Source organism: Streptopelia decaocto, assembly GCF_964273445.1.
Source record: "Streptopelia decaocto genome assembly, chromosome: 1".
NCBI lineage: Eukaryota > Metazoa > Chordata > Aves > Columbiformes > Columbidae > Streptopelia > Streptopelia decaocto.
In genome coordinates this window covers 2983679-3011472 of record NC_138663.1, presented here as the reverse complement: position 1 = coordinate 3011472, position 27794 = coordinate 2983679, and the positions used below count along the sequence as shown (strand labels likewise).

The following is a 27794-nucleotide window of genomic DNA, read 5'->3' as shown; positions in this document are numbered from 1 at the left end:
GGGAATTTTATGATGTTTCGGTAAAAAATTGCAGTTCTACAAGGAGGAGGGATTTGTTCTACGGGGAGAAGCATTTAAAAAGAGAAAAGTTCATTTATTATTATAAAGAAAATCAGAAAAAAGGAGCTGTTCCTAAATACAAGCAGTAACACCTCTCTCTAATGGCAATCTCTGCTTAGATTATAGGGCATGAAAACCATACAGCTGACCATTAAAATAGTGGAAAATATCGAACTGGTGGGTTCAAGACTGATAAAATAAATACAATTAGGAGACTATAAGTATACAATAGTTGCCAAAAATTCCATGGCCATTCCTACCACCTCCCCAGCTTCATATTTTAAGTTCTAAAATCAGTGTCAGCTTCATAATAATTTCATCCTAGAGCAAATTTGGAATATTTTCAGGCAAGTACGTTCAGGAAGGTCAGACTTTTATCCCAGTGCTTTCTTGTTCTCCCACAGGAGCATTAAATGAATGCAGCTCCATTTCCGAACCCTGAATGCGCTAATGCAGAGTTCACATCTCAAGACATTTTAGGTAGATGGACAGTAACGGGAACTATTCTCAAAAAGTTGAAGTGTTATAGCCAGAACTAACTTATCTCTGTCCTCTTGGCATGTGAAGGGTGGATGCTGAGCCATGTCTGATAAGGGGTGTTCTCTTAGGGATAATGGCAAAGCAGAACCCCCAGCTGTATCACCAATGGGCTCATTACCACACTCACAGTGAGCAGCAGGTTGCCCAATATTTAAAAGACCAAACCATTGCACGTGACACCACCACCAAATATCAGCACTGGATAAAACCCACAAAGCTCTTCCCTGCATCTTGGGAGACCAAGCAGTGACTGTCCATGGACAGAGACCATCTGACCTTTCTTATTTGTCCACCTATTCTTCTGGAAAAGTTCAAAAGACATAGTAATTCATGCATCATGTTATACATACATCCTTTTAAAAGCATGGATAAATTAATCACTGATTCACACCACTTTCCTGTACTACAATACAGGATAATACAAGAGGAAACGGCCTCAAGTTGCGCCAGGGGAGGTTGACGTTGGATGTGGGGACCAATTTCTTCCCCAAAGGGCTGTGGGGCATTGGAACAGGCTGCCCAGGGCAGTGCTGGAGTCACCAGCCCTGGAGGGGTTTAAAAGACATTTAGGCGAGGTTTTTAAGGACATGGTTTAGTGCCAGAGTTGGGTTATGGTTGGACTAGATCCTGAGGGTCTTTTCCAACTGAAATGATTCCATGATTCTCCACCTGGTTCAGTTGACTTCCCCTCCACATACATACAGAGGTACATTCAGCTTCTTTCACATTTAAAACAAAGCTTGAAGAGCATGAAAGAAAAAGAATAAGACAGCCAAAGATGAGATCTAAAGAACCAATAAATTACATCCAAAACATATTAATTGGCCAAAATCTGTGGCCAGGCCCAACAACCAGAAGAAGAGCAATTTCCAAAATAACAGAGCACGTTTAGTCTCTCAATCAAATCACTGCTGGTGGTTTCAGGAGGGAAAAGGTTTTAAATTATCTTGCTTAAGGTTTTATTTTAAAAAGGACACAGTACGGGAAATACAAGAGCATCCGTCTCATTGTGGGGTTCCAATACTCTTCCATTCAGCCTTTTCCAGACAAGGAAGACACTGATATTCCTGCCCACCCAGCAGCCTTTTGAAAACCTCAAGGAGGCTTAATCTGCCACCTTACTAAAAGGCCACAAGATGCATGAAAATGGTTTTGGGACCCACTTGTATATATACAATACAGCTTTCTGTCTTCCATGTAAAGACTAACCCGATTGCTATTAAAAAAATAATTACACAAAGAGAACATGCAAAGCCATTTGTTTAACCCTTAGTATTGATTCCTCTACTTATGCTTCAAAATGACATTAATAAGAATACACACAATTCATATGTTTTCCAGACTCCAAAAGGCTTTGAATAATTGTGGGGACAGCGGGTGAGGACAGAGGAGCTCAGGGTACTGCAGAGCTTACGCACTTACCAACAGTTACCGAGAATTCAGGTATATAATACGCACTTCAACTTGGAAATTCAAAGGCCACCCACCAACAGCACTGGAGCAAGGGCAAGAGCTTCACAAAATAACAACTCCCCAGGTTCCAGTATAAGTTGGGGAATGACCTATTAGAGAGCAGTGTAGGGGAAAGGGACCTGGGGGTCCTGGGGACAGCAGGGTGACCATGAGCCAGCACTGGGCCCTTGTGGCCAGGAAGCCAATGGTACCTGGGGTGGGTTAGAAGGGGGTGGTCAGTAGGTCAGAGAGGTTCTCCTGCCCCTCTGCTCTGCCCTGGGGAGACCACACCTGGAATATTGTGTCCAGTTGTGGCCCCTCAGTTCCAGCAGGACAGGGAACTGCTGGAGAGAGTCCAGCGCAGGGCAACCAAGATGCTGAAGGGAGTGGAGCATCTCCCGTGTGAGGAAAGGCTGAGGGAGCTGGGGCTCTGGAGCTGGACAAGAGGAGACTGAGGGGGGACTCATTCATGGGGATCAAGATGGAAAGGGTGAGTGTCAGGAGGATGGAGCCAGGCTCTTCTCGGTGACAACCAATGATAGGACAAGGGGCAATGGGTACAAACTGGAATACAAGAGGTTTCACTTAAATTAGAGAAGAAACTTCTTCCTGGTGAGGGTGGCAGAGCCTGGCCCAGGCTGCCCAGGGGGGTTGTGGAGTCTCCTTCTGTGCAGACATTCCAACCCGCCTGGACACCTTCCTGTGTAACCTCATCTGGGTGTTCCTGCTCCATGGGGGGATTGCACTGGATGAGCTTTCCAGGTCCCTTCCAACCCCTGACATTCTGGGATTCTGTGAATTCTTGAGAAACAATTGGCAATTTTATCTCCTAGGTCTAGTAGAGGTTGGTACAACTCTGCTGATCTCATATTTTTCTCCAACACCTCTATCCTCATTAGTCACAATTTAAATCCGTACCTTCCTCCTCTCACTCAAAATCAGTTGCCTCATAGAAAGAAAACCCACAACACTCAGCACAATATTAAGATTATAGCAAGAAAACAGCACCCAAAGCTCCAAACACCACTCATGTGGTAAAGCGGACACCTGCAGCCTCAAAAAATTGGCCCAAGAAATCAGGAATAAAATACAAAGGAATCAAGTACCCTCTCACATGCAGAGCTGGGAGGCTGCCCATTAGTCTCAGATTTTCAAAAACAGTCATTAATGGAAACAGCATTTGTTATCAGGCACCTTAAATAAACCTCTTAAAAGGGCAGGTGCATTAAGTTATTAATGAAGAGACACTTAGGCTTGATACAATCAAGCATCTTTTAGAAAATGCTTAGCTAAGTAACAGTCAAAGAATCAATTTACAAAAGACACAACGCAAAAACTACTTGTACTTTTCCTTTCCATCCAGTTTTGCTAATTAAAGCATCCAGTGAACAGGACATCCTCCAGAAAGCAACTTTTTAAAGGCCGGAACAGAATCACACAGATCTTCTCCAGCCTATTTCACCATTTTCCTTAAGCTACAAAAATGTGCTTTTAGCAAAAATACCCCCAAGGATAGAACAGCACAGCCCCTCTGGGCAACAGGATTCAACACCCAATAGACCTGATCACTCATAAGGAAGGATGTCCCGAGTCGTTTAAATTAATTATATGGCTTGGATGCAACCCAGAGAATGAACACAGGGTAAGATACAAAACCAGAAGGTACAATCTCCAAATGAGTGTCTGAAAGCATTGACAACAGCAAATAATCTAGAGATGCTGTTTGGTTCATCTTTTACGTGGGCACTCAGCAGAAGCTGTTAAGAAAGCATCATTATAAAATGAGTGGTTAATTACTGCCAGGGATTAGAAATGTGCTACAACAAACCAGAGGACACAGCACTAGCAACAGGAAAGGCAAACAGACTTGAAACTCTGCATGTCAACAGCCTAAAATCATTTAAATCAAGACTTTAAGACTGGAAAACTTTAAAAGGAAGAAAATTAGGCCAAGCAAGCTGAGCAGCGGAACAATATACAAGTTAGGACTGAAAAAATGAATAGTCACACAGTAGAAAGCATAATGAGATTTATCTTAGATATGATTATGTTTGATTTAAAAACCAAGCAAAACCCAAATCCTGAGTATTGCCCAAAGAAAATCTGTTTAATGGCCAGTTGGGCACGAGTGAGGACAGCAGAAGGGGAAGAGAAGGTCCAACATAAGTATAGAATATATAAAGAAAAGAGGGGGAAGTGACAGATCGAAGATGATGCACTTCCACAGTTCCTCAAGTACAGTGTTTTATCTGTCTTTCCATATAAGGGTTAAAACCAAGGGTAAAAATTGCTCAGATGTAGTTTAGTTCTACACTAAATTTTTGGGTTTAGCACAAAAATTCCTTGGAAAAGTTCTCCAAATCATTTTGTCCAGTAGCTTCTGTGAATATTTTTTTAATCCAACAAGGAAACATTAGAAAATGTTGTCTTGGACAGGTTTTGTTTTGTGCACTTTTGGGTTTTTGTTCATTTGGGGTTTGTGGTTTGGTTCGTTTTCTTCCATTTTGCCTTGTTTGGGTTGTTTCGGTTTTCTGGTAGGTTGTTGTTATTTTGGGGGTGGTTTTGTCTCCTTTCTCTCCATCAGAAGCACTAACAAACTGGTTTATCCCAAATCTGCATTGCACGTTCCTCTTCCCCTTCACATTAAATCAAGCTGATGCCTCTTGTCCTGAAAGGCTGAAAACCTTCCCTCCATAAAGGTATTTATCCTATTGACCATTTTCTACCCAGCCCTTGATTTATCCCAACCTAGAAAAGTGTCGGAGCCTTGAATCTTTGAGCCCCTCAACCCAATTAGATTTAGTAGAAGTTAATAAATAAAACCCCAAATTATCAGAAAGTAACTGGCAAATGTACGACACTACCACACAACTCTTTCTTTGGGAAAATACTAGGGAGTAATGGAATGAAAACCCAAAATGGCACAACACAGAGAAGACACAAGGTATAGAATATCATAATGTAAAATAAGTAGCTATGGGCTTCTATCCATTCTTCTATATCACATTATTAGAAAGGCTCACAACAAAGCTGACAGAGCAGTATTTAAAAGAATTTTTGTCATATTTTCCATAATATTTCAAATTTACAGTGGACAGTATGTTGCTGAAATCAAATGAAAAATCAAGGAGGGATAATACCAATATGCTACATTACTGACAAGGTCGCATTTAAGAGCGCCACACCAGCCACTACCAGAAACAAGACTTCATTTTTGCTGGAAAAACTATTTCATAATCACTTAGTGAATATTTTCTTGCATTTATCGCTGTTGCACCTGGTATGGACAGAGCATTGGGGCATCTAAACCATCCATCTGATCCAACAAGGCAGTTCTGGTGTCCCCGAGCACACGAACCGGCTTGTTTGGGATGACGAGTTCAAACACACCATCTGGCAAAGCAACAGCAGCTTTGGAGATGGTCAAGTTGAAAATGTCGCAAGGAAAATTCATGGCCAAGCTCTAACAGCCTCAAATATTGAATCAGAAAACATGGGATGGGAAGCTCATACCATCACAAGCTGTGGGCTTAGAAACACATCAAGGGTCTTCCACAATAACAACACTTTTCCCACCCACATTCCAATTTAAGATGCAAGATATGCAAATATAATATGCAAATATCCTCAATTGATTCTTAATAAACACCCTGGTTTGGTTGATATCTGAATTCTATACATCACACAAAAGACATCAATATCAGCAGTAGTCATTTAAGTTGAACAGCGGAGAAAATAACCCTAAAACATCAAATCCATCACTCTTTATTTCAAAAGAATGGCCAACTATATAAATGACACGGTCTCGCTCCTGAAATAGGTGACTTGAGGTCCAGGTTACAAGAAATCAATAGGAGACAGCCCACGTACACCCACCCGCGATGTGTCTTTATGGAGAAGCTCCAGCTCCCAAGAGCTGTCAATCAGCTAACAAAATTCAGAATTCAAAGAGAAAATCCCAAATTTCAGCTTGCTTTGGATATCAGTAGCGCTATCCAGGACTCCTAAATACATCAGTTTTTAAGAAAGCCATGTAAATATTCAGTGCATGCTACAGCAAAAAGCAAGATCTCTAGTTCTGAAGTCAAACCAGTATTTCAATGTCAATTGAAGGCACAGCAAATGTATTCAGTGTGCTTCAATTAGGTGACAAGCCAATGACACTAACAAATATACTCTTCCTTCTTGAATTATTTTGGAAAGAGCCTGGAGGTGCTGGTGGCAGCACACAAGGGGTGGAACACTTAGTATATCAGTATTTCCAGCACGGATTTCAAACATTGTTTCCCATCTTTTACCCTATAAATAGCCCAAATTATCCTTATGCTCCATGAAAAAATAACGAGCCATCCCTTCATTCTGCTAATATGAAATAAAAAAACTCCAGAAATAAGTTAATAAGACCGAAGTACCTGCTTCAATAACAAATGAAATCTTTTGACACTATTGGGAAGTTGACTGAGATTTGTACAAGTAAATGATCAGAAACAAGTGTCTGTGTGTGCCGGAACAGTCGCCTCCATGAGTGACCGAATTACAGAGAAGAGCAACAAGACTGGGGAAGGGACTTGAACACAAGCCCTATGGGGAGAGGCTGAGGGAGCTGGGCTTGTTTAGTCTGGAGAAGAGGAGGCTCAGAGCTGAGCTCAGCACTCTCTAGAACTACCTGAAGGGCAGTTCTAGCCAGGTGGGCATTGGTCTCTTCTCCCAGGCATCAGCAACAGGACAAGGGGCCATGGGCTTCAACTCTGCCAGGGGAAATTGAGGCTGGAGATGAGAAAGCAATTCTGTGCAGAGAGAGTGGTCAGGCATTGGAATGGCTGCCCAGGGAGGTGCTGGACTCACCGGCCCTGGAGGTTTTGAAACTGAGATTGGACATGGCACTTAGTGCCATGATCTAGTCAATGGGCTGGAGTTGGACCAAGGGTTGGACTGGATGATCTCCGAGGTATTTTCCAACCCAGTCGATTTTGTGTATGTGATTTGTGTGAATTACACATTGCCCATATTCATTTATCATGACCCAAGGATCAGGGCACTAGCAGCATTTAAACTGGTTTTTATTTGAAGTTTAATTATTATTTCTGAAGAATAGTATAAGAATAAAGTCTATTTGCAGACTCAAATTTAATTATCAAGACATAAAGCAACTCTTCCATTTAAATTCAGAATACAGGCACTTCCTATAATCACAGATTCAGTCCAAATATAAAGTGCGCCTCCAAGGACAGAAATTTGTATTAACTGTTAAATATTGGTAATGTGAAGCAATACTTAAGCTCGTAGGAGAATTAAATACAAAAACAATGCAATTAAGTGTGCATAATTTAGAAATATTCAATATTTTATTTTCCAAAGGCGCTCTTGCATACATTGTAAAATAGATAATGTAATGTAAATGTGAATATCAATCAATTAATACTGATTTAAATTAAAAATAAGATGATACGTGATCTAGAAAGAACGAAGCAAGTTAGTTCAAATTATATTCGGAAAATCCTCTTTTCACTATCCCATTATAGTGGTAACTTCAGCAGTAAATCCCAACAACAAGCTTATGAGAAGGGCTGGAGAAAACAAGGGTGATGAGGATTACAAGGTTCTTCCCTGTGATTTATTGAATTGGGTTCTGCCTGGGCTTAACAGCTGCACTTCACAATAATAACATGTTATTCATTAAATTCTTCCGCCAGACTTTGCAATTACTCAAAAAAAAATTACAGGTATTCAAGGCAGAGCAGCAAATTCTCAAAAAATCTGCCAAGAATTTTCTTCCAGAAACTTCCAATTAATTACAAAAAATAAGCATAATGACCACAGAACAAACACCCTGTCGTAGAAGACTTAAATTTGATATAATGGGTGACAGATACAGGGAAGCCCTGCAAGAGAAGTATGAAATATGGTCAATTGATCTTGAAACACATGACAGTAGCTAAAATAAGTCATTTACCACCAGTAAGTTGATTAAGTTAAAGACAGTTACCAAAAATATAGATAATTCTCCCTTTCTCTGGGAATTCCTGTTGTACCAGCTACAGGACTATGGCAAGTTTTACTGTAACTTTTAAAACTGTTCTCAACACCCTTAAAAAGTTGTGAATCATCTCAACCAAACTGTATTAATAACCCATCCTTCTCACCCACCTCCATTATATATCTATATATATATATAGATATAATGAAATAAGCTAATTCAGCAGCTATTTATCCATAAGTCACTTGGCTGTCCTGTTCATATAAAAAATAAAGAGGTAATAATGAAATAGAAGTATCACAGATCTTTAAAACATTATCACTGGCAGAACACCCTTAGCTGAAATAGCAACTGATTTTCCATCTTTCTGTGCTAGTAATTCCTTCTGTACATACTCTGTAACGCTTTTCTTGCTGGATACAATGGATAAAAGCATCAGGATGCCACAATTCAAACATATAATAATATTTTAAGCAAAGATGGGAAGGACATGACGCTTCTGTTTTCAAGAGGATGAAGCACACACCGTTCCCTGGGGGCAACTCGAATTGTCGGGTTTCTGATTTTTCTGGTTCAGAAGTTCACTGTAAAGCTGTTTTATCCAACAACATGGGGAAATTTCATATAATCACAGAATCGACTGGGTTGGAAAAGACCTCAGAGATCATGAGTCCAACCCTTGGTCCAACTCCAGCCCATTGACTAGATCATGGCACTAAGTGCCATGTCCAGTCTCAGTTTAAAAACCTCCAGGGCCGGTGAGTCCAGCACCTCCCTGGGCAGCCATTCCAATCCTGACCACTCTCTCTGCACAGAATTGCTTTCTCATCTCCAGCCTCAATTTCCCCTGGCAGAGTTGAAGCCCATGGCCCCTTGTCCTATTGCTGATGCCTGGGAGAAGAGCCCAATCCCCACCTGGCTAGAACTGCCCTTCAGGTGGTTCTAGAGAGTGCTGAGCTCAGCTCTAAGCCTCCTCTTCTCCAGACTAAACAAGCCCAGCTCCCTCAGCCTCTCCCCACAGTTCAAGTCCCTTCACATTTACTGGTATCACTTCTATTCCCTTGGACGCAATCATCTCTAAATCCTTCCACCACATGTATTTCAATCAACATCTCCTACTGCTATAGAACACAGTGCAATAATCATGTATTTCTACACATAATAGCCAAGTAGAAGGGTTTATAAACTAAAAGTCTCTCTTTAGATTTACATTTTAACGTTGCCACTTATTGCAAAGAATTACTAACTGCTATTGCACAGGCCAGCACTCCCAAATGGGACTCAAGGTTACACAAACAGCAAATTTTGATGTTCAGTTCCTCTACCACCATCATCTTTAAAGACAATTCTCCAGCTGTGATTGCACATTATCAGTAGCACTGAAAAGTCTATTTTCCCCAATTATAGCCCCAGATTGCAGTTGCCTTGGACAGGAATAAGAAGACTCACAAATCTGCTTATCAGAAAGGTCTGTGTTGTGGTTATTTTCACATTCCTACCCATTGGTGGGAGCACAAGCTCAGAGTAGCTCTGGGTATTGGATTTTATTGCCAAATGTCTCTCTGCCAACTGTTTGTGGGGCAGGGGGCTCGGTGGTTCAAAATACAGGGTACAGCCCTTGCTACCAAAAAAAGGTCAATGAAAACTTGTTACAAGTGACTGAATGGGATAAGTTCACACAAATAGGTAACAGGGTGAAGAATCATGTTATTTCCTGATACTGTGCATTCTATCTATATACACAGAGCAAACAACTGTACACACACAAAACCCCTGCACACCTTTTCCTCTTTTACAACAAGTATCTGCAGAATATCTATTTTTATTCACCCCACTTTTCCACCTAAATTTAAATTTTGAGTTCCATTCGCACTCACTTCTAACTTGAAAAGATTTTATCACACCCTACGATTGTGCCCATCTCTTTGTAGCAAACCAATCTGAACAATCACCAGTAGCAAGAGGGCAAGCAAATAAAGAGCGATAACTACAGACTGCTATTTGCTGGAGAATACAGCTTTGTGACCATGATATTTCAGCAGCCTTCTGACATTCAAGCCCTTCACTACCACTTACATGTAGAAGTAGCTACATATATACAGTCCTAAAATTACATATGGCCTTTTGACAGCAACCGCGAGGCTGCAGTGGCCCCCAGTGAAAATGTGTTGGACACCCCTGGCTTAAACCGTTTCCAAACCAGCTACATACTCCAACTCCCAATGCCAAAGCAAATTCTCTCTCTGCTTTGTAAAATTAAAACCAACATTATTTTCCTTCCCATGAGCAACTACACTAATGACAACCTGGTTCACCAGTATGAAGATAATGTCATATAACACTGGTCAATGATACGTAAGTCTGGTCGTTAATCATATCAGGAAACATTGCAATAGTACCAGTGTCACTGATCCATTTAAAAATCTTCTGAGAACATGTAAGTACATTAATTATCCTTGAGAAATCTACTGCTCTGGTAATAATTTTGAATTTTACTCTGAGGAAGATGGAACATAAAAACAAATTATATAAAGGCCATCATGGAAGCACAATGTGAAAAAACAAACAGTAAAAATGTCTTGACAGGTAAAGGTTATAGGAAAGTGTTTAATCCAAAGATATCACTCAAATAATCTGCTTATCCCATTAACCAGATTTCTCAGAGGCTGGAGTTACATGGAAAAGTAAATCAAAACACCAAAATTCTACTTCATATGCTTAAAGCAACCTAAAAAACTTAACGCTAAATTTTAAATGGAGTGAAAATATTCCAGCAGAAGCTGCCTGTTCAGAATAAAGTGTAACCAGCACCATATCAAGTCATTGTTTTATCTGTCCATGAGATGGGCACTGAAACTGTGCACCAAGTCGGAAAGCAACCACTTCACCCCAAATTAGGCACAAGGAAGCTCGCACTGATAAACAAGGGGATAAACCAGCTGTTGTGTGCTCAAATCTCATCACCTGTTCGTTCATTCAGGTTATAACAACAGGCTGATACATGGGTGGTTTGTACCAGTGCGAAGAAAACAGTAATTCCCCAATTTATTTATTCAGCTGAGATGCAACTTGGAGCACATTCAGTCCCATCACTGCTGACTCGAGGAGGATACAAGGAAAAGAATTTAAACAGCATTTTAACAAGGTCCTGTACATGAGAATCACTGACTTAGAAAGGGAAACACAGGACAATCTAAGTACTTTCTTATGTCTTGAGGATAATGTTTCCAGTTTCCTACATCCCATAGAGCAGCATGTTGATCTTAGAGAATAACCTCCAAGTCAAGCTTTAGTAATGAAGTGACAGAACATATATAGCATGTAATATTAATGGTAGGACACTAGAAGTCAGATGAGACATTTCAAATATATGCACCAAACAAGTACCAAGGGCATTTGGACACCATGCAAGGATACATTGGTGATTTTAAAAGCTTTGTAATGCGTCTTCCTTCAACACATCTTTATATTTAATCGTCAACAGGCAGCTACAGTGTTGTCAATTTTGACCTGAAATATCTTCGGCCAAATATTTATCAATCTATTACTGCTTCTAATAACTGGAAACTGACTGTAAACAATATGAAACTGCAATGTTTACAGCTATTTTTATTATTCAGAAATTATAGAAAAGACAAATGTTGAAACATTCTAAATTCTTGCAACAATAAACCAACACCTACATTTTTAATAACAGGTCATGAGATCTGTTAACAACAAGTTTTTCAAATGGCTGGTCTCTAAACTGCTGTAATACTTACAGCATCCCCACCAACAGCTTTTTAGTGTTACTAGTTGTAAGTAGTAAGAAAAAAGATAGTACAGAAGGATTCAATTCCATTCAGGAATTCAGATTCAATCCCATTCTAGGAATTAACTGCCTTGAGTCACCACCAAGTAGCACATTAACCAGCATGAATGAGAAAATACAAGAGCCAGTAGCACTTCAAATACTAGAAAGTGAATTCAGGAATTCAATAAAAGGTGCAGGGAAAAATAGTCTATTCTAGAAGGCAAGAGGCCAGATGCAACATTCCAAAGGAGAAAGATGCTTCCAGCTAATAGAGAAATATTTGAGGCTCACTTGGAGTAAAAATCTCTTGTGCAAATGGCACAGATTAAAAGAAGCCACTGTGTTCAGCAATCCCTTAAATAGACAGACTGCCAGACACTGCAGACTGGTCCTCCGTCAAAACTTAGTGGACAAAGTGATGGGATGTCCAGTGCTGATTCTCCAAGAATAGACATGGACCTGCTGGAGAGGGGCCAGAGGAGCCACAGGAATGATCTGAGGCTGGAACAGCTCTGCTGGGAGGACAGGCTGAGAGAGTTGGGGTGTTCAGCTGGAGAACAGAAGCTCCAGGGAGACCTTATTGTGGCCTTTCTGTGCTTAAACGGGGCCCATAAGAAAAATGGGGACAGACTTTTGAGCAGGGCCTGTTGTGATAGGACAAGGAGTGATGGTTTTAAACTAAAGGAGGGAGATTCAGGTTAGACATGAGGAAGAAATTGTTGGCCCTGAGGGTGGTGAGAGCCTGGCCCAGGTTGGCCAGAGAGGTGGTGGCTGAACCATGCCTGGAGACATCCCAGGCCAGGCTGGACGGGGCTCTGAGCAACCTGAGCTGCTGAAGATGTCCCTGCTCATGGCAGGAGGGCTCTGGGGGAGCTTTGAAGCTCCCTCCAACCCAAACTGCTCTATGATTCCATGTCCTCCTTCTATTTCTTAAATTTAGATTTCGAAAACCAGGTAGCAATATCCAAAAACTGTAGTTTTCAGTCTGGTGTTACCCAAATCTTTCGTGATATACCTCAACATGAGATGATTCAAAGAAAAAAAGAAAATCCGCACACATGCAAACTCATCTGAGAGAACAATAAATCGTAGCAGTAGCTGCAAGAGCACAGTGTTCCCCTGGGGGAGAAGAAAATAAGTCTTCTTACCTCCTGTTGAACTAAAAAACAACTTAGCACAAAGCTTTCAAGAAGCAGCAGAACACACTTAACCTGCCTGATCTGACAAGCGATTAAGAGTTTTAGTAACACATCACTGCAGCCTGGAGATGAAAGAATAAAACACAGCTTTGCTTTTCATTGTAATGTGATAAACCATACATTTAAAGGATTCTTTAATATCACACTGGAGATTCTCTAACGGGTAAATAAATTGAAATGGAAAAATAGCATTTACTATTAAAACCAGAAGGTTTTGTTACTTGCAGGTCTCCTTGTCCTGCACAATCTCTTTTTAGTTCACTGGAGACTTGGTTTAGAATATTTTGATATATTTTCCCCTTATAGCAGCCCCTCGCTTGTCATTTTATTGACAATTGTAGTCAGTGGAGAAATAATTTGCATAAGAATATTTTCTTATAAAACCAGAGCCGATGCTATGGAGTAGAATGACAATTTTCATGCACAGTGTTATTAAGACTAATACTGGTGAAAGCAAACACTTCTAATTCAGTCAGTGGTTTAAAGAATAAAAATCATGATGATAAAATGAAAATAACTAAAGCATTCCAACTGCTCCAGATGACTTCTATTTGAACAATCCTTTAAATTACATAGCCTTTTATCTCAGCCAGCTCTCTGGTCTTTTCACAGAATCAACTGGGTTGGAAAAGCCCTCAGAGATCATTGAGTCCAACCCTTGGTCCAACTCCAGTCCATTCACTAGATCATGGCTCTAAGTGCCATGTCCAATCTCAGTTTCAAAACCTCCAGGGACAGCGAGTCCAGCACCTCCCTGGGCAGCCATTCCAATCCTGACCACTCTCTCTGCACAGAATTGCTTTCTAATCTCCAGCCTCAATTTCCCCCGGCAGAGTTGAAGCCCATGGCCCCTTGTCCTGTTGCTGATGCCTGGGAGAAGAGACCAATCCCCACCTGGCTAGAACTGCCCTTCAGGTAGTTCTAGAGAGTGCTGAGCTCAGCTCTAAGCCTCCTCTTCTCCAGACTAAACAAGCCCAGCTCCCTCAGCCTCTCCCCATAGGTCTGGTGTTCAAACCTTGTGTTTCAATCTATAATCCCAAGAAGGTCTGAGAAGGATAAAGGAGAATTAACTGGGGTTTATTCTGCTGCCCAGACACAGCATGGACTAGAGAAGGCAAAGGCTAAAATGCCAGTGGATATATTAAATATCAGAGTCTGTTACAGGCAACATTCAGCACATTCAGCTCTAAATAGGATCCAAGAACTCGAGAACTCCCATTTCTGCAAGAACACCAATGGGAAACAGGGATTGGAACCAATGTGTCCCCAACAGGCACCTTCTGTCAAATTCTGATTTCCAATGGATAATGTCATTGAGATTAAGAACATTAAAAAGGGGTAGAGAGAAAGGGGGAAAATAATAGCATCTTGTCAGACAGCTTTTTATTCAATTTTAACATAAAAACAACAAAAACTCAAATTCTTTCCACAAGTCTGCCTCAAACATCAGATAAACTCGGGCTGCATTTTCAAGAAGTCCAGCCTAAGTCAGGCCTTTGTCTATGCTTAAAGGTCTCAAACTCTGCCAGGATTTAACCACAAAACATTTCAGTACTCAGAACTAGTAAAAGGCAAAGGCACCGAGTCCATGCGTAAATGCGTCACCATTTAGTGCTTAAACCTCATTATTACACGCTGCTTTGCAAAAGGCTCCGTGAACTGTGCACATTCTCCCAGGTTAATTTTTGTCTCTACGTTTACAGTTTCCCTGGCTTTCTTAATTAAGCTTATTGCAGCATTAGAAATTAATACAACTATCACATGCCAGCCATCAATAGTTTTTCAACACGATTTTCCACTAACCACTGCAAGCTGCTGGTTTAGCACATACAAATCTTGAATTCCACATCAAGAAACGGGTGGTTCGAACCTCTAACTCAAAGCAATTTCTACGCAAACACTTTGGATGTGCTTGTTGTACCAGCTATGACAAAAATAGCTTTATATGTGTACCGCACAACTACTCAAAGATTATTTTCTTAAAGAAAACGTCTGTGCTCAGTAAACCCTAATAGAGCACATGCAGCCTTAAGCAGAATAGCATGAAATTTAATTTGGCCAAATCCACTTGAGACCGAAAAGTGCACAGTATGCGGTGCCTAAGAATTACCTGTTCCTAAGAATACAGGGAAACAGTGACACTTGTAAATAGATGCCCATCAAAAGATAAATTCTGCCTGTGCACAAAAAGCCACATACACAGAAAACCATTTGTAAAACAAAAAAGCTATAAAGGAAGCAGATTATCATGGCAATAAATCTGCCTCAGCTCAAGACCTGGTTACTTATGCATACAAGTAGGACTGGACCTGACACTGGGTGATTTTTCTTGAAATTTCATTTGGAATATCAAAAGTTCTCCATCAGTTGTAAAGTGATAAACCTTAAATACATCACTCAAATCTCCACTTCAGATTTGACAATATTCATGGCTTTCTTACCCCGACCCTGGAGTAGGGAGAGAAGGAAAATACTACAAGAACCACACACACAACTCAGTCCCACAAGCTCTCAAAAAACTTAATTCCTCCATTTGCAGAACCCTTGAAAGCCTCAAAATTCATTTCTTTAGTTCTCTTTACAACACTAAATAACAACAAATAAAGCAATAACAGGGAAGAGGGGGGTTGGAACCAATTATTGCAATTCTAGCCTTAAATGCCTCCCACGCATGAACCACTTTTTCCTACGAGGTTTAAAATAATCATTTCATTACAATAAAAGGAGGAAACAACTGCACAAACTTCAGCCAAATTTATATTGTGCTAAACTCCGGGTTAATATTTTTACAAATGCCATTTTGAAGCATATTTAAGTGTGTGCATGTCATGCAGTCCATTGCTACACTGAGATATTAATAAGGTATTAATAAGGTATTTCAGGGGGCTGGATGGGTTGGCTTTTTTAATTGTTACTACTAATTTACTCATAAAAGTTTTTGTTTAGAAAAAAAAGTTTCTTTCCTTGAAGAGCATAAAATATTATATCAGTATTAGTGTTGTTCCACAGGATACTCAAAATGCAATTAAAGTGGCAGCTGAGGCACAGTCTTGAGGACAAAACCACTTTGCAATAGGACAAATGTTGGGTATATAATATGAGGGAGCACCCAGGCTTTTCCATTCACACCTTAATTTATAAGATGAGCATTTGTAAGGTTCAGGATGACCCTCTTTCCTAATTACGTACCTGTTCCACATTCAACAATCCAAGTCTGCTCAACAATTAAATTAGGACTTTTTGCTTGCTCTAATACACTAATCACATCTACCCAACCCTCCATTAATTACACACCATCTTTTCAATGACATTAATACTGTATTTTAAGGACACAGTGAACTAAACCCTTCCACAGCCCTCAACTCCAAAATACTATCAACTAAAAGAAACAGATCTATAAGCTGCTTTATCTGATATTTTTTCCTTCTAATTTCAATAGCGTTTTACAAGGACATACCCATCCACCTGAAAGCGTTCACAGAACACCTTGCCTGTCACATAGACAGTAAAAACTGGAATTTATGCAATACTTGCTTCACCTCCCATGCATAATTCCATCTTCCCTACGCTCCTGCAATCCAGTGACACAAGTGTCAGAGTGAACTAAAGATTTGCTGTTCCAGTGACAGCATTAAAGTTGGGCGTCTTTAGCAGTCTAGTGAGTTACAAGACGTTTCACCTTTTGATAATAAAATACTTCCATCAATAGCCAACCTTTAACCCAAAGAACATCAATACACAGCACTGAAAATCAGGTTACCTGCAAGAAATTCAGTGACAAGCAAGTGGCAATAGAAGAAGCCACAGAGAGCAGGAGCGAGCGCTGCAGCATCACACACGCAAAAATACCCAGGACAGCTTGCTCCAATTTAAAACATGCATCCAAAAATATCAACGCTGAGCAGACCACTGCCTGGGTGTCAGAAGCAATGACATTCTGATAGAACTGCCCTTCATACATGTCCATGTATTGTAGCCTATTATCTGCTTCCTTCATTAACAGGAGTAGGATGATCCTCACCCAAACTGCCAAATACTCTTTGGAATTTATTCTTGCTGCATTAGAGGCTTTGAAGACTTTCAGATTATCAAAAGTCACCAGTATTTCTCAGAAATTTCTCTGCACCCCTTTGAAAGCTTTATTCCCCATCCCAGAGTCTAGAAGAAATCAAACCCACAAGTATAATATCAAAAACAAAACCAGAATTATTCTAAATAATGCAAATCTTGGCCTTCCAGGCTACAAGTGGTCAACGGGCCAGCTCGGTCTGACTGAGGATTCCTACTTGATTTATTCCACAGAGGTTTTCAGTACCATTTAAGTTTAAAACCTCCTTCTAAAGAGTATCCAGAGCTGTACCTGAGGAGGGCAAGTAAATGTGACTGAATAGAGAGAGCGAGTTCTCCCGGTTGCTGCTACAGGAAGGAAGGTTGAAAACCAACATCAGTGGCTGAATGGAAATGCTCGAGATATTTGCAGGTGTCTCACAGCAAAATAAACAGCATAGTTTACTTCTTTTTTCAGCATGTGTAGACATATGGCATTGCTACAACAAAGCAGAGGAAAATTAATACATTAAAGGGTACAGAACTAACAGGATTTGTTTGCAGACCATTCTTGTTAAATTGGCATAAATTCAACCAAACTCTCTAAACTCCACATACTCAAAAAGTAAAAATAAAAAGAGAATTAAAATTTACAAGCAATAAAGCAGAAACTCCCACAACATTCATCATCAAGTAAACTAGTTCTAATTAGCAGCTGACTATCCATAATGACTAGTACTCCCAGTACATGCTGTGATTCTTCAAATAAAAGCCAGACAAGGAAGAAGGGCAATGACTTTAAGATCTCAGCCACATTCTCTTGGGCTGCACATTGCAAGAGACCAGTCCAGGTGGTCACATCGGTCTCTGTCCACATTATAAGGATTAAAAAAGCTCCGTTGCACTTACCAAACTTATTTTCACACCCTACCATGAAATCATATGATCATTCAGGTTGAGAGAAGCCTCAGGAATTCATTTTGTCCAACTCTGTGCTCCCAGCAGGATCAGCCTTGAGATCAGACCAGATTGCTCGAGGGTTCATCCACTCACACCTTGGAAACCTCCACTGATGGAGCCTCCCCAGCCTCACCAGGAAACCTCTTCCAGCACCTGACTGGTCCGACCATGACAAAGGATATTTTTCCTTCAAGCTACTCTGAATCTCTCCTGCTTTCATGTCCACTGTGTGTTCACCTCACACAGAACCATAGAATCATCCCAGTTGGAAGAGAACCTCAAGATCGAGTCTTATCATAACCCTTCCAGCACTAAAACATGTCCCCTATAACCTCATCTACCTCTCTAACCATTAACCCACCTCTGACACTACCCCATGTCCCTGAGAACCTCATGTCCATCTGTCCAACCCTCCAGGGATGGTGACTCCAGCACTGCCCTGGGCAGCCTGTTCCAATGCCCCACAGCCCTTTGGGGAAGAAATTGTTCCCCACATCCAACCTCAACCTCCCCTGGTGCAACTTGAGGCCGTTTCCTCTGCTCCTGGCGCTTGTTCCTGGGGAGCAGAGCCCGACCCCCCCTGGCTCCAAGCTCCTTTCAGGCAGTTCAGAGATCAGAAGGTCTCCCCTCAACTCCTGTTCTCCAGAATGAAGCCCCTGGTGCCAACTGCTCCTCAGACTTGTCCTCCAGTCTCCCCACCAGCTTCATCATCCTCCTCTGAACTCTTGATTCATCTTTATGATTTATCACCACAAAGATCTGTTGGCAGCTTCTCAACAAGCCCCATGGGTCGGAGAAAGTTGCTATCAGGCATCTTCAAAACCTTCTCTGTTCAACCTCAAACAAGCCAAGCTTCCTCAGCCCCTGACCTTGGCTGAACTTGTTCCAGCTGACTGAATGGCTGAGGGTGCCTGAAACCGGATGCAGTATTTGAGAAATTATCTGTAAAGCACTGAATAGAAAAGGATAATCAAATCTCTCCATCTACAAGATGTGTTCCTGCTCATACAGTCCAGGATGCTCTTAGATGTATTGGCCACCTGTGCACAGAGCTGGCTCACACACCATGCTGCCCACTGGGGTGCTCAGCCCATTTTCAGGACAGCAAACCCCTATCCCTGCCCGCTCCAAGCCCAGGGGCTGCTCCTTCCTCCGGGCAGGATTTTCATTGCACCTTCTTAATTTCCATGAGGTTCCTGTTGGCTCCTTCCTCCAGGTCCCTCTGGGTAGCAGCTCTGACCTCAAACACACTGACCGCAGCTCTTCAATTTGGGATGAAATGCATTGAGGAGCACGTACTCCACCTCCTCCAGGACACTGACAAAGCCCCACATGATACCAGTCTCCAGGTAGAATAAGATGCATTAACCCAGACCCTGACCATCCAACCACTTTTATTATATTTTAATACCAACCTGTTGTCTGGTCATCCACACTGCAACATCCTAACTTGGATGTAAGAATATTGGGAGAGGTGGCATCAAACACCTTGCTGAAGTTGAAGGAAATGACACCTACTGTCCTCCTCTCATCCACAAATCCACTCATTTCATAGCCTGTCTCTGCTTCCAAATCCTGCTGACCTCATTTTTGCACTGAAGCTCCATCACAAGCTCCTTGTTTAACAAAACCAGCCTCCCAAAAATATCTATTTTCTTGAGTACTGCAATGGGCCATTTTTGCACTAAGAACAGGTTGTCCTTAAGAATCTCACAGCTTTCTTGAACTTATCCCTCAGAGCTGCCATCATGAGATCCCACCAACTCTTTTCATAAGCGGAAGTTTGCTCTCCTAAAATTGAGTTAAATCCTGGTTACATCTCCAGCTAGAACCAAATTGTTCAAATACTCATTCCTGTACACCTCAACAACACTTGATAACATGTTTGATTGCACCAACATACCCTGGGCCACTGAAACTCCATCAAAAGACAGGGACATTAACAGAAGAGGGTACGCAATTAAAAGTCCTCATTATTCCATACAAATGAACAAGGCTAAGAGATTTTTCTCCACTGGAAATACACAAGGTCTAACCCAATTTCTGAGGAGGTATCAGCAGAACTCACTTTGTTACACAATACATTGTACTTTATGACATGGGTCTTTTACCAATTTGCTCTCATGAGGACAATGTAGTTGCAAAAAACCAAATAACACAATTAAAAAATATATCAATATAGAGAAAAATCCCATTTCCTCAGTGTAATCTGTTTCTGCAAAGGGAAAAAAAGTCTGTCTGAGATGCAGAGACTCTTAGTATAGCATTTGTTCTTTTTTTCTGTAATAGACTATTAGCGTTTTAGATATCCACTAAGCTAAAATGAATTAAACTATTTCCTTTGTCTGTTATGAGTAAAGCTTTAGGTATAATGCACACTCAGAAAAAAAAATCTCATTGTCTGACCAAGTTACTTTTCATCAATATTGCTTGAGGAATTACAGACATACTTTAAAGATTCTACACTTGTTAAACATTTCAGTGCATTTAATATTACTCAGAAGTCAAAAAAACAATCCTGGCCAACTAGGATGGTTTAAGATGTAGTATTTAGATGTCAGATTTCATTCTAAGTGTACGTAATTTCATTTTCCAATCCCAAACTGAAGTCAATAAATTCATCCTGCAATAAGATACACATTCTCTCATGTAATCTAATACCTCATTGCTCCACCAAAAGCTATCAAAGACTTGATTTAAAGCAAGGGCTGGTTTTAGTAGCTTCAATTTTATTCCCTCTAGACACCTTTATTTTTGTAGAAAAGTTGTATTTGTCTGGAATATAAAAAGATATAAATGCAGGCTAACAAACTGTCAAGTTTCAAGTTGCCCAGCTGGTAATCCAAAAGCCAGAGCCGGCTTCCAAACGCCACCAGCTCTTGGAAAACTCTCTTCAGAGGCAGCAGGTGATGCACTGTCAGAAAAGCAAAGTCTTTGACACCAGATTCATCAAGCAGAAGGAAGGAGTTATCTGGAAATAGGGCTCTCATTAACAGTGCTAAGAGCTTCACCAAGAAACAAAGTCCCAGCACTGCCAGATCATGGAAGGAAGATGCTCAGAGGTGGGATCCCGTCCCCACAGCCACCAACATGCATTATTTCAACATTAAGTGATCAGAGCTTCAAAGTGAGTGCCCTTCCTGTAACGACACCTTATCAGGCAAATGTGGACTCTGACATATTCAATTTAGCTGTAAAATAAACAAATCTGTTGACCCACAGCAAAGAAATTCTACAGTTTGTAGTTCTACAAAAAAAACTCAGTGAAAGGGGAATGGATGGTATGGAAACAGACTTCTGTATAACTTGTCTTCAATATAAATAATTTTAGCAATTAAGATATGAGACCAATTATACTTTCCTGAGGAAATACAAACAATTCACCTAAATCACTAGTTCCTACAGCACAAATAGGCATGAGGTTTCCCAAGCTTGCGAAGGGCCAAGCAATTCATTAAGCCTATCAATGAATATAAAAAGGACTATTTCCAACACACAAAGAGAAACAAAATTATGGATCAAGATAAACACACCCCAAGAATTAGCAAAGAATTGCCAGGGTATTGCAGCCATAATCTCTAGTCACTAAACCACAAAATCAGATGCTTATTCACAAAATCATTTCCATAACTCAGGTGAAAGAATAAAAAAAGAAACAAGCACAACCATGAAATTAGCTCAGATGTGCAATTATTATTTCATATAAATCCTCAACCTAGAAACATTTCTTGACTAGAGTAACACACCTGCACATGATGAGAAGGCCACTACTAAAAAAAAACAAGATGGACAACCTGGCAGCACATACAAGAAACTACAGCCCTGCTCCATTCATTAAATCAGAAGCAATTTTATTTGGCAAACCACATTTTACAAGCCAGTTGACAATTTAAGTCACTTTTACCACTGATCTTTTCCTTGTCTGCACTATGCTGGTCTTCCTAATCATAAAATTGAGCAACATAGGGGAAAGGGAGCTGGGGGTCCTGGGGACAGCAGGGTGACCATGAGCCAGCACTGGGCCCTTGTGGCCAGGAAGCCAATGGTACCTGGGGTGGGTTAGAAGGGGGTGGTCAGTAGGTCAGAGAGGTTCTCCTGCCCCTCTGCTCTGCCCTGGGGAGACCACACCTGGAATATTGTGTCCAGTTGTGGCCCCTCAGTTCCAGCAGGACAGGGAACTGCTGGAGAGAGTCCAGCGCAGGGCAACAAAGATGTTGAAGGGAGTGGAGCATCTCCCGTGTGAGGAAAGGCTGAGGGAGCTGGGGCTCTGGAGCTAGAGGAGACTGAGGGGTGACCTGATTCATGTTTACAGATATCTAAAGGGTGAGTGTCAGGAGAATGGAGCCAGGCTCTTCTCGGTGACAACCAGTGATAGGACAAGTGGTAATGGGTACAAACTGGAAGACATGAGGTTCCACTTAAGTATGAGAAGAAACTTGTTCTCAGTGAGGGTGGCAGAGCCTGGCCCAGGCTGCCCAGGGAGGTTGTGGAGTCTCCTTCTCTGCAGACATTCCAACCCGCCTGGACACCTTCCTGTGTAACCTCATCTGGGTGTTCCTGCTCCATGGGGGGATTGCACTGGATGAGCTTTCCAGGGCCCTTCCAACCCCTGACATTCTGGGATTCTGTGAAAACTGAAAAACCATCTCCTATAATAGCACCATTTGGGAGCCCCAATATTTGTAAAACACCCTGTGCTGGATTTGCTTGACATCATTAGATGCTCACACTGCACCTTTTCACCCCAGTATTGCTGGAGGGCAACTCATCTCATCCTGGAGTAGAATTTTCAAATAAACCAGAACAATTGTCCCCCAAAATGTCTTTATCTTTTCTCTGACCACAGAGGGAACCCAGCTCAGATATAGACACCTACACCACCTTCAATTAAGCAACAGAAAACTAACATTCTAAGCTTCAGATGAAATAAAGATGCTATATTCTAACCATTCAGGTCTTATTGCAGGACCCACTACAGCCACAGGACTGGTTTTTAATCAGTGCTGAGTTTGGTGGGATTTTTTAGAAGTCTCAAAGCAAAAGGGAATTCCTTAGGGAACAGTGATATCATTAATATTTCTAGAGCACTGACAAGAAGCCTTACTTGAACCTTACAGGTTCCACACAGACAACAAATACAAATCACATGCTCCAACCTTGGCTATTCATTTTCCCTCTTTCAGTAATTATGTCATGTTCACTGTGCTGAAATATTTTAAATTAGTCTCCAGGCTGCCTGGCACAAAGCTTGTTTGATGCATTCGAACAAGCCTCAATAATGAAAAATAAAATATTAAGCGAGCCATCATTTTGAGCCATTGATCTGTATAAACTGTGACTTATTTCCGCTACTCCATTACAGGAAAATAGCATATTTTTCTTACAATGTTTGCCTAAGTATATTTCAACAGAAATTCACTATACTAAAATTCAGTGTCAGTTAAGTATGCAAGATGCATCAAGGTCTGAAGGAAAGATTATTTGGAATGGATATGTGCTTTTTCTGTTGGATTATTTTACTTCTTTAAGCCTTCAACAGTGGATAACACCTCAGAAAACCAGGTCTAATAAACACTTGTGTTTTACACTTTAATGTCTGAAGAAAATAACAAGTCATTTAACTCCTCTAAAAGCCTACAAACTACTTCTTCAAAAGACAACATGCAAAAAGGTAATGTTAAAAAAAAAAAAAAATCACCTTACAAAATGGCAATGAGTCCATTACAATGCTCCGAAAAGTACATTTGATTTTCTTCGGCACATTAAAAACCAGAAAACCACGGGCGTACCTGCACCAGATCCTGATCGGTGCTGAGACTGGGTTCTTCCACCGGGTGAAGAAGGTTCCTTCATACGATCAATGACACTGTCAGAGAGCTGAAAAATATAAACCCCAACCCAGAGTCAGACTGCATCTCCTCCTTTAGCCCCATTACCACTCTCTTCCCACAAAAAAAAAATGAAATACAACTTTATATAAACAACAGAGATTATTTGGGCTCTCACAGAACACACGAAACTGATGACAAAGTAAAGGATACAGGGAACAGAAAAATTAAAAATACACTTTGAAATATCACTTGTAATTAATGAGCCTTTTTGCCTTTCTCTCTTGTTTGGCTGACAGTCAAATATCACACAGTGCAGAGCACTTAACCCAGGAGAAACCTCATCCTGACCAAGCCCTTAAAACACTTGTGCAACACCAGTGGTCACAGCAAGGGCCATCAGCCATTGAGTTCATTCTAATATTGACACCAGCACACACAGAAATACTGTCAGAAATTATGCAGAATCAAACAGAATTAGAGAAATGTCCAGTTGCAGATTCTTGTAGCCCACAGGAAAAAAAATGAACAGAAGGTAAAGAAGTTCTAACATGAAAGCTTCTGTTTTCCAATGTGTAACTTTCTATTGGTTCCCTCAAACACCAACTCTTATCAATATACTGTTTTGACTGCCCATTAAAATTAATTTAATTAGCAAACTCTTTACTAAACCTACAGCATGATGTCTTGCACTGGCAGAAATCTGTTACCTACATTTTGCTAGAATCTGTAACCCAAAACACAACTTAGAGTGTAAAAATCCCTTCAGCATACGATTTCTTAAGCCAGTACTAAAACTCTCAGCTTAACTTCACAGGTAGTTTCACATATGTAAACAGATCCACTTTCGGATGCCCTATTGACCAACACTATTTATTCAGTGAAGTTACATCTTCCCAGAGGCTGTAATATCATTCAGTTTTTTCTTCCATTATTTCAAGATACAGGATGCTTTAGACACTTCAATGGCACATCACAGTACCTCAGCACAGTTCAGAGCAGATAAACTCTGCTGTGAACACTTAAATTGCTGTTACCTATTTGCCTGAGAGCATTAAATGACCAGAACAGAAAAATATCAGTATGCTGAAATCAGCAGCAGTTACTATCAAGGTTCATTCTGCAACACTCCTCCCTATAAGGAGTAATTTAAAAAAAGTTCAAAGAAAAGTTATTCTCCTTCCCGATATAACTATGGTGTCTCCCATTGAAACATTTATAAGCTGGAAGGTTTCTCAGTGTTTTGTGTCACAAACTACCTTCTGGGATATAACAGGCAACAGCATGCTGTAAATTGGGAAAAAATGGGAATGTTTCTGCAGGTACATGAGAAGTCAGAAAAGAGCACAGGAAAGGGAGGAGCTGTCACATGTAGAGGTCAGGGAAAGACAAGACACTCTACAGTTACACATCCCTCCTACAAGTGTTTTACCACCCAACCCTGGTATCCAGGCAGGGGATAGAAACACAGAACAACTGCAGTTGGACCGGACCCTCATAATCATTGAGTCCAACGATAACCCAACTCTGGTACTAACCCATGTCCCTAAGAAACTCGTCTAAACATCTTTTAAACCCCTCCAGGGATGGTGACTCCACCACTGCCCTGGGCAGCCTGTTCCAATGCCCCACAGGCCTTTGGGGAAGAAATTGTTCTTAAATCCAACCTCAAGCTCCCCTGGTGCAACTTGAGGCCGTTTCCTCTGCTCCTGGCGCTTGTTCCTGGGGAGCAGAGCCCGACCCCCCTGGCTCCAAGCTCCTTTCAGGCAGTTCAGAGATCAGAAGGTCTCCCCTCAGCTCCTGTTCTCCAGCTGAACCCCCCAGGTCCCTCAGCCGCTTGTCCTAAGATCCCCCCTCACCCAGGGGGTGATTCCTGCACGGACAGAGGCCTCCAGACCCAACCCGAACACCTCGGCTCCCACCGGTGCCATGAAAAACCCGACGGAGGGATCAGAGCGGTAAAGGGGCGTAAGTCCCTGCGGGAGAGGGGATGGAAACGGAGGAGAGCGACCGTGAGGGGACGGGGCGGCGGGGGCAGGAGATGAAGAAAAAGGCGAGAAGGGGCCCGGGCCCAGCTCGGGTCAGCCTGGGCCGAACCAGACCCCCTGTGTCCCCAGCGGGAAGGCCCAGGGGGGTCCCCGCTCTCACCCGCACGCCCTTGACCACCGTGATGTTCTCATTCTCATCCGCCTCGAAGGTGACGCGCCGGGTGCTGCTCCCGCCGCCCATCTCCGCCCGGCGCCTCCAGGCCGCGGCCCAGGGACAGCCCCAAGGAGACTCGCTGCCCCCGCTGCCAGGGGGCCTCGCAACAATGCCGCCTTCTATTGGCGCGCCTCTAGCTTCGCCCCGCCCCCCGCGCGTAGAACCCGGCTCCCTATTGGCTGCGGGGCCGTAGCCATGGAAACCGCGCACACCTGCTGAAGAGCGGCGCGCTACCCGGAAAGAGTGCGGAAACTTTTTCGGTTCAAACTTCAGCGGGGGCGAGGACTACAAGTCCCAGGATGCTTAGCGGCAGGAGGCGGGGGCGGGAGCTGATACCTCCGCGCGGTGCCCTCTGGGTAATGTAGTTCCCGCCGTCCCCGGGCCGCTCTGCGGGCGGGGAGGTGTCGTCCGTCGCTCATGGCTCTCCCGGGACACGGCCCCGCTCTGAGGGGACTTTCGGGATCCCTCCAGGTTCTGCTCGTCCCGCTGGGGCTGACGGGGGGTGCGTTTCCCCCCTCCATGAGCGAGGCCGCGCCAATGGCGCCTCACACAGCCCAACTGTGAAGGTGGGAGCCCCAGGATTCTGCTGGGCCTGAGCTGCTCCTTCATCCCATTTTCCACATCATAACGGCATAAAATTACCATTAGCACAGCACCTCCGGGCATGTAATTTCCTTTCCGAGTGATGAATTATGTTAGTGACGCATAATACGTTTTCTTTTCAGGCTACTATATAGACCGCAACAGTTTCTGCCTGTTCTGTGAGGAAAATCCCCCCTGTAGATCCCGCGGCCTGTCTGGATGGCCAGAATCACAGAGATATGTGCTGGGAAGATGTCTGAAAAGAGAAAAGCTATTATTTAGTGTATAATACAAGAAAAAGTATTGCATTCTGGATGCCAATGGTGTCAGCCACATCTTTGAACTTCTCCAGCCTAAACATGAGGTAAGAAGTACCTTTACACAGCCAGACTATACAAATATATATTGTTTTGTCTCTCATACCATCTGGCCTCTTCACTTTCTTTACCCAATGAAGCTCCAAACTCCTGCTGAGACATTTGGACAGGAGCAACGTGCAAATAATAATAACCACAATATTTGGGAAACCTGATCTTTTCTTTCTCCCCCTTCCAAGTCCTTCATCTTTTTGGCTTGAGAAAAGATCAGCTATTTGTACTGAAGTGACACCGAATCCTTCCACTCCTCTTGCAAGAAATTTGTCCCAAAGTGTTCACGGAACGCTCAGAACAGATTATTGCAGCCTATGTCAACTGACGCATTTCATTTCTCGGAATCGATGCAAGCATCGTGTCGGCTGCATCAACAGAACTGCTCACGTGTCCTTGATACATTTTCCAGCGATTTTTATTTGGATGTAAAGTGTCTGTCAGGCAACATTTCAGCAGTATCTGCCTTCCTTGGGGCTTAAGATATTGCTGAAGCATTGGCTGATAGCCACTTTACTACCAAATAAAAATTGCTGGAAAATATATCAAGGACATATGAGCCATTCTCTTGAGGTATATGACGTGATGTTTATGCCTGTTTTTATAGATGTTAAACCAGTTTCTATGAGGGGACACTATTAGGAATTCAGCTGCGTGTTTTTAAGGGAATAAATGGACTGTGTGCCTATCTGTCTTGATATGGCGTGAGCACTGACAAACTGAGGGTATTGAATTTCCTTTTTTCTGCACCAGGAATGTTTTTAGGGAGTCAAAGTGTATTTATCC

The 27794-nt window shown here is 42.0% G+C and overlaps 1 protein-coding gene across 2 annotated transcripts in view; it reads right to left on the bottom strand.

The window, feature by feature from the left end:
- Positions 1-26164, bottom strand: part of CHCHD3 (coiled-coil-helix-coiled-coil-helix domain containing 3) — a 158798-nt gene extending 132634 nt beyond the window's left edge. For both annotated transcript variants that reach the window (XM_082060017.1, XM_082060018.1), the window contains exons 1-2: positions 26005-26164; positions 23818-23905 (exon numbers count right to left, since the gene is read on the bottom strand). In XM_082060017.1, the coding sequence (XP_081916143.1) occupies positions 23818-23905; positions 26005-26085 (169 nt within the window). In that variant the 5' untranslated portion in view covers positions 26086-26164. The remainder of the gene's footprint in view (positions 1-23817; positions 23906-26004) is intronic.
- Positions 26165-27794: the final 1630 nt, after the last annotated feature.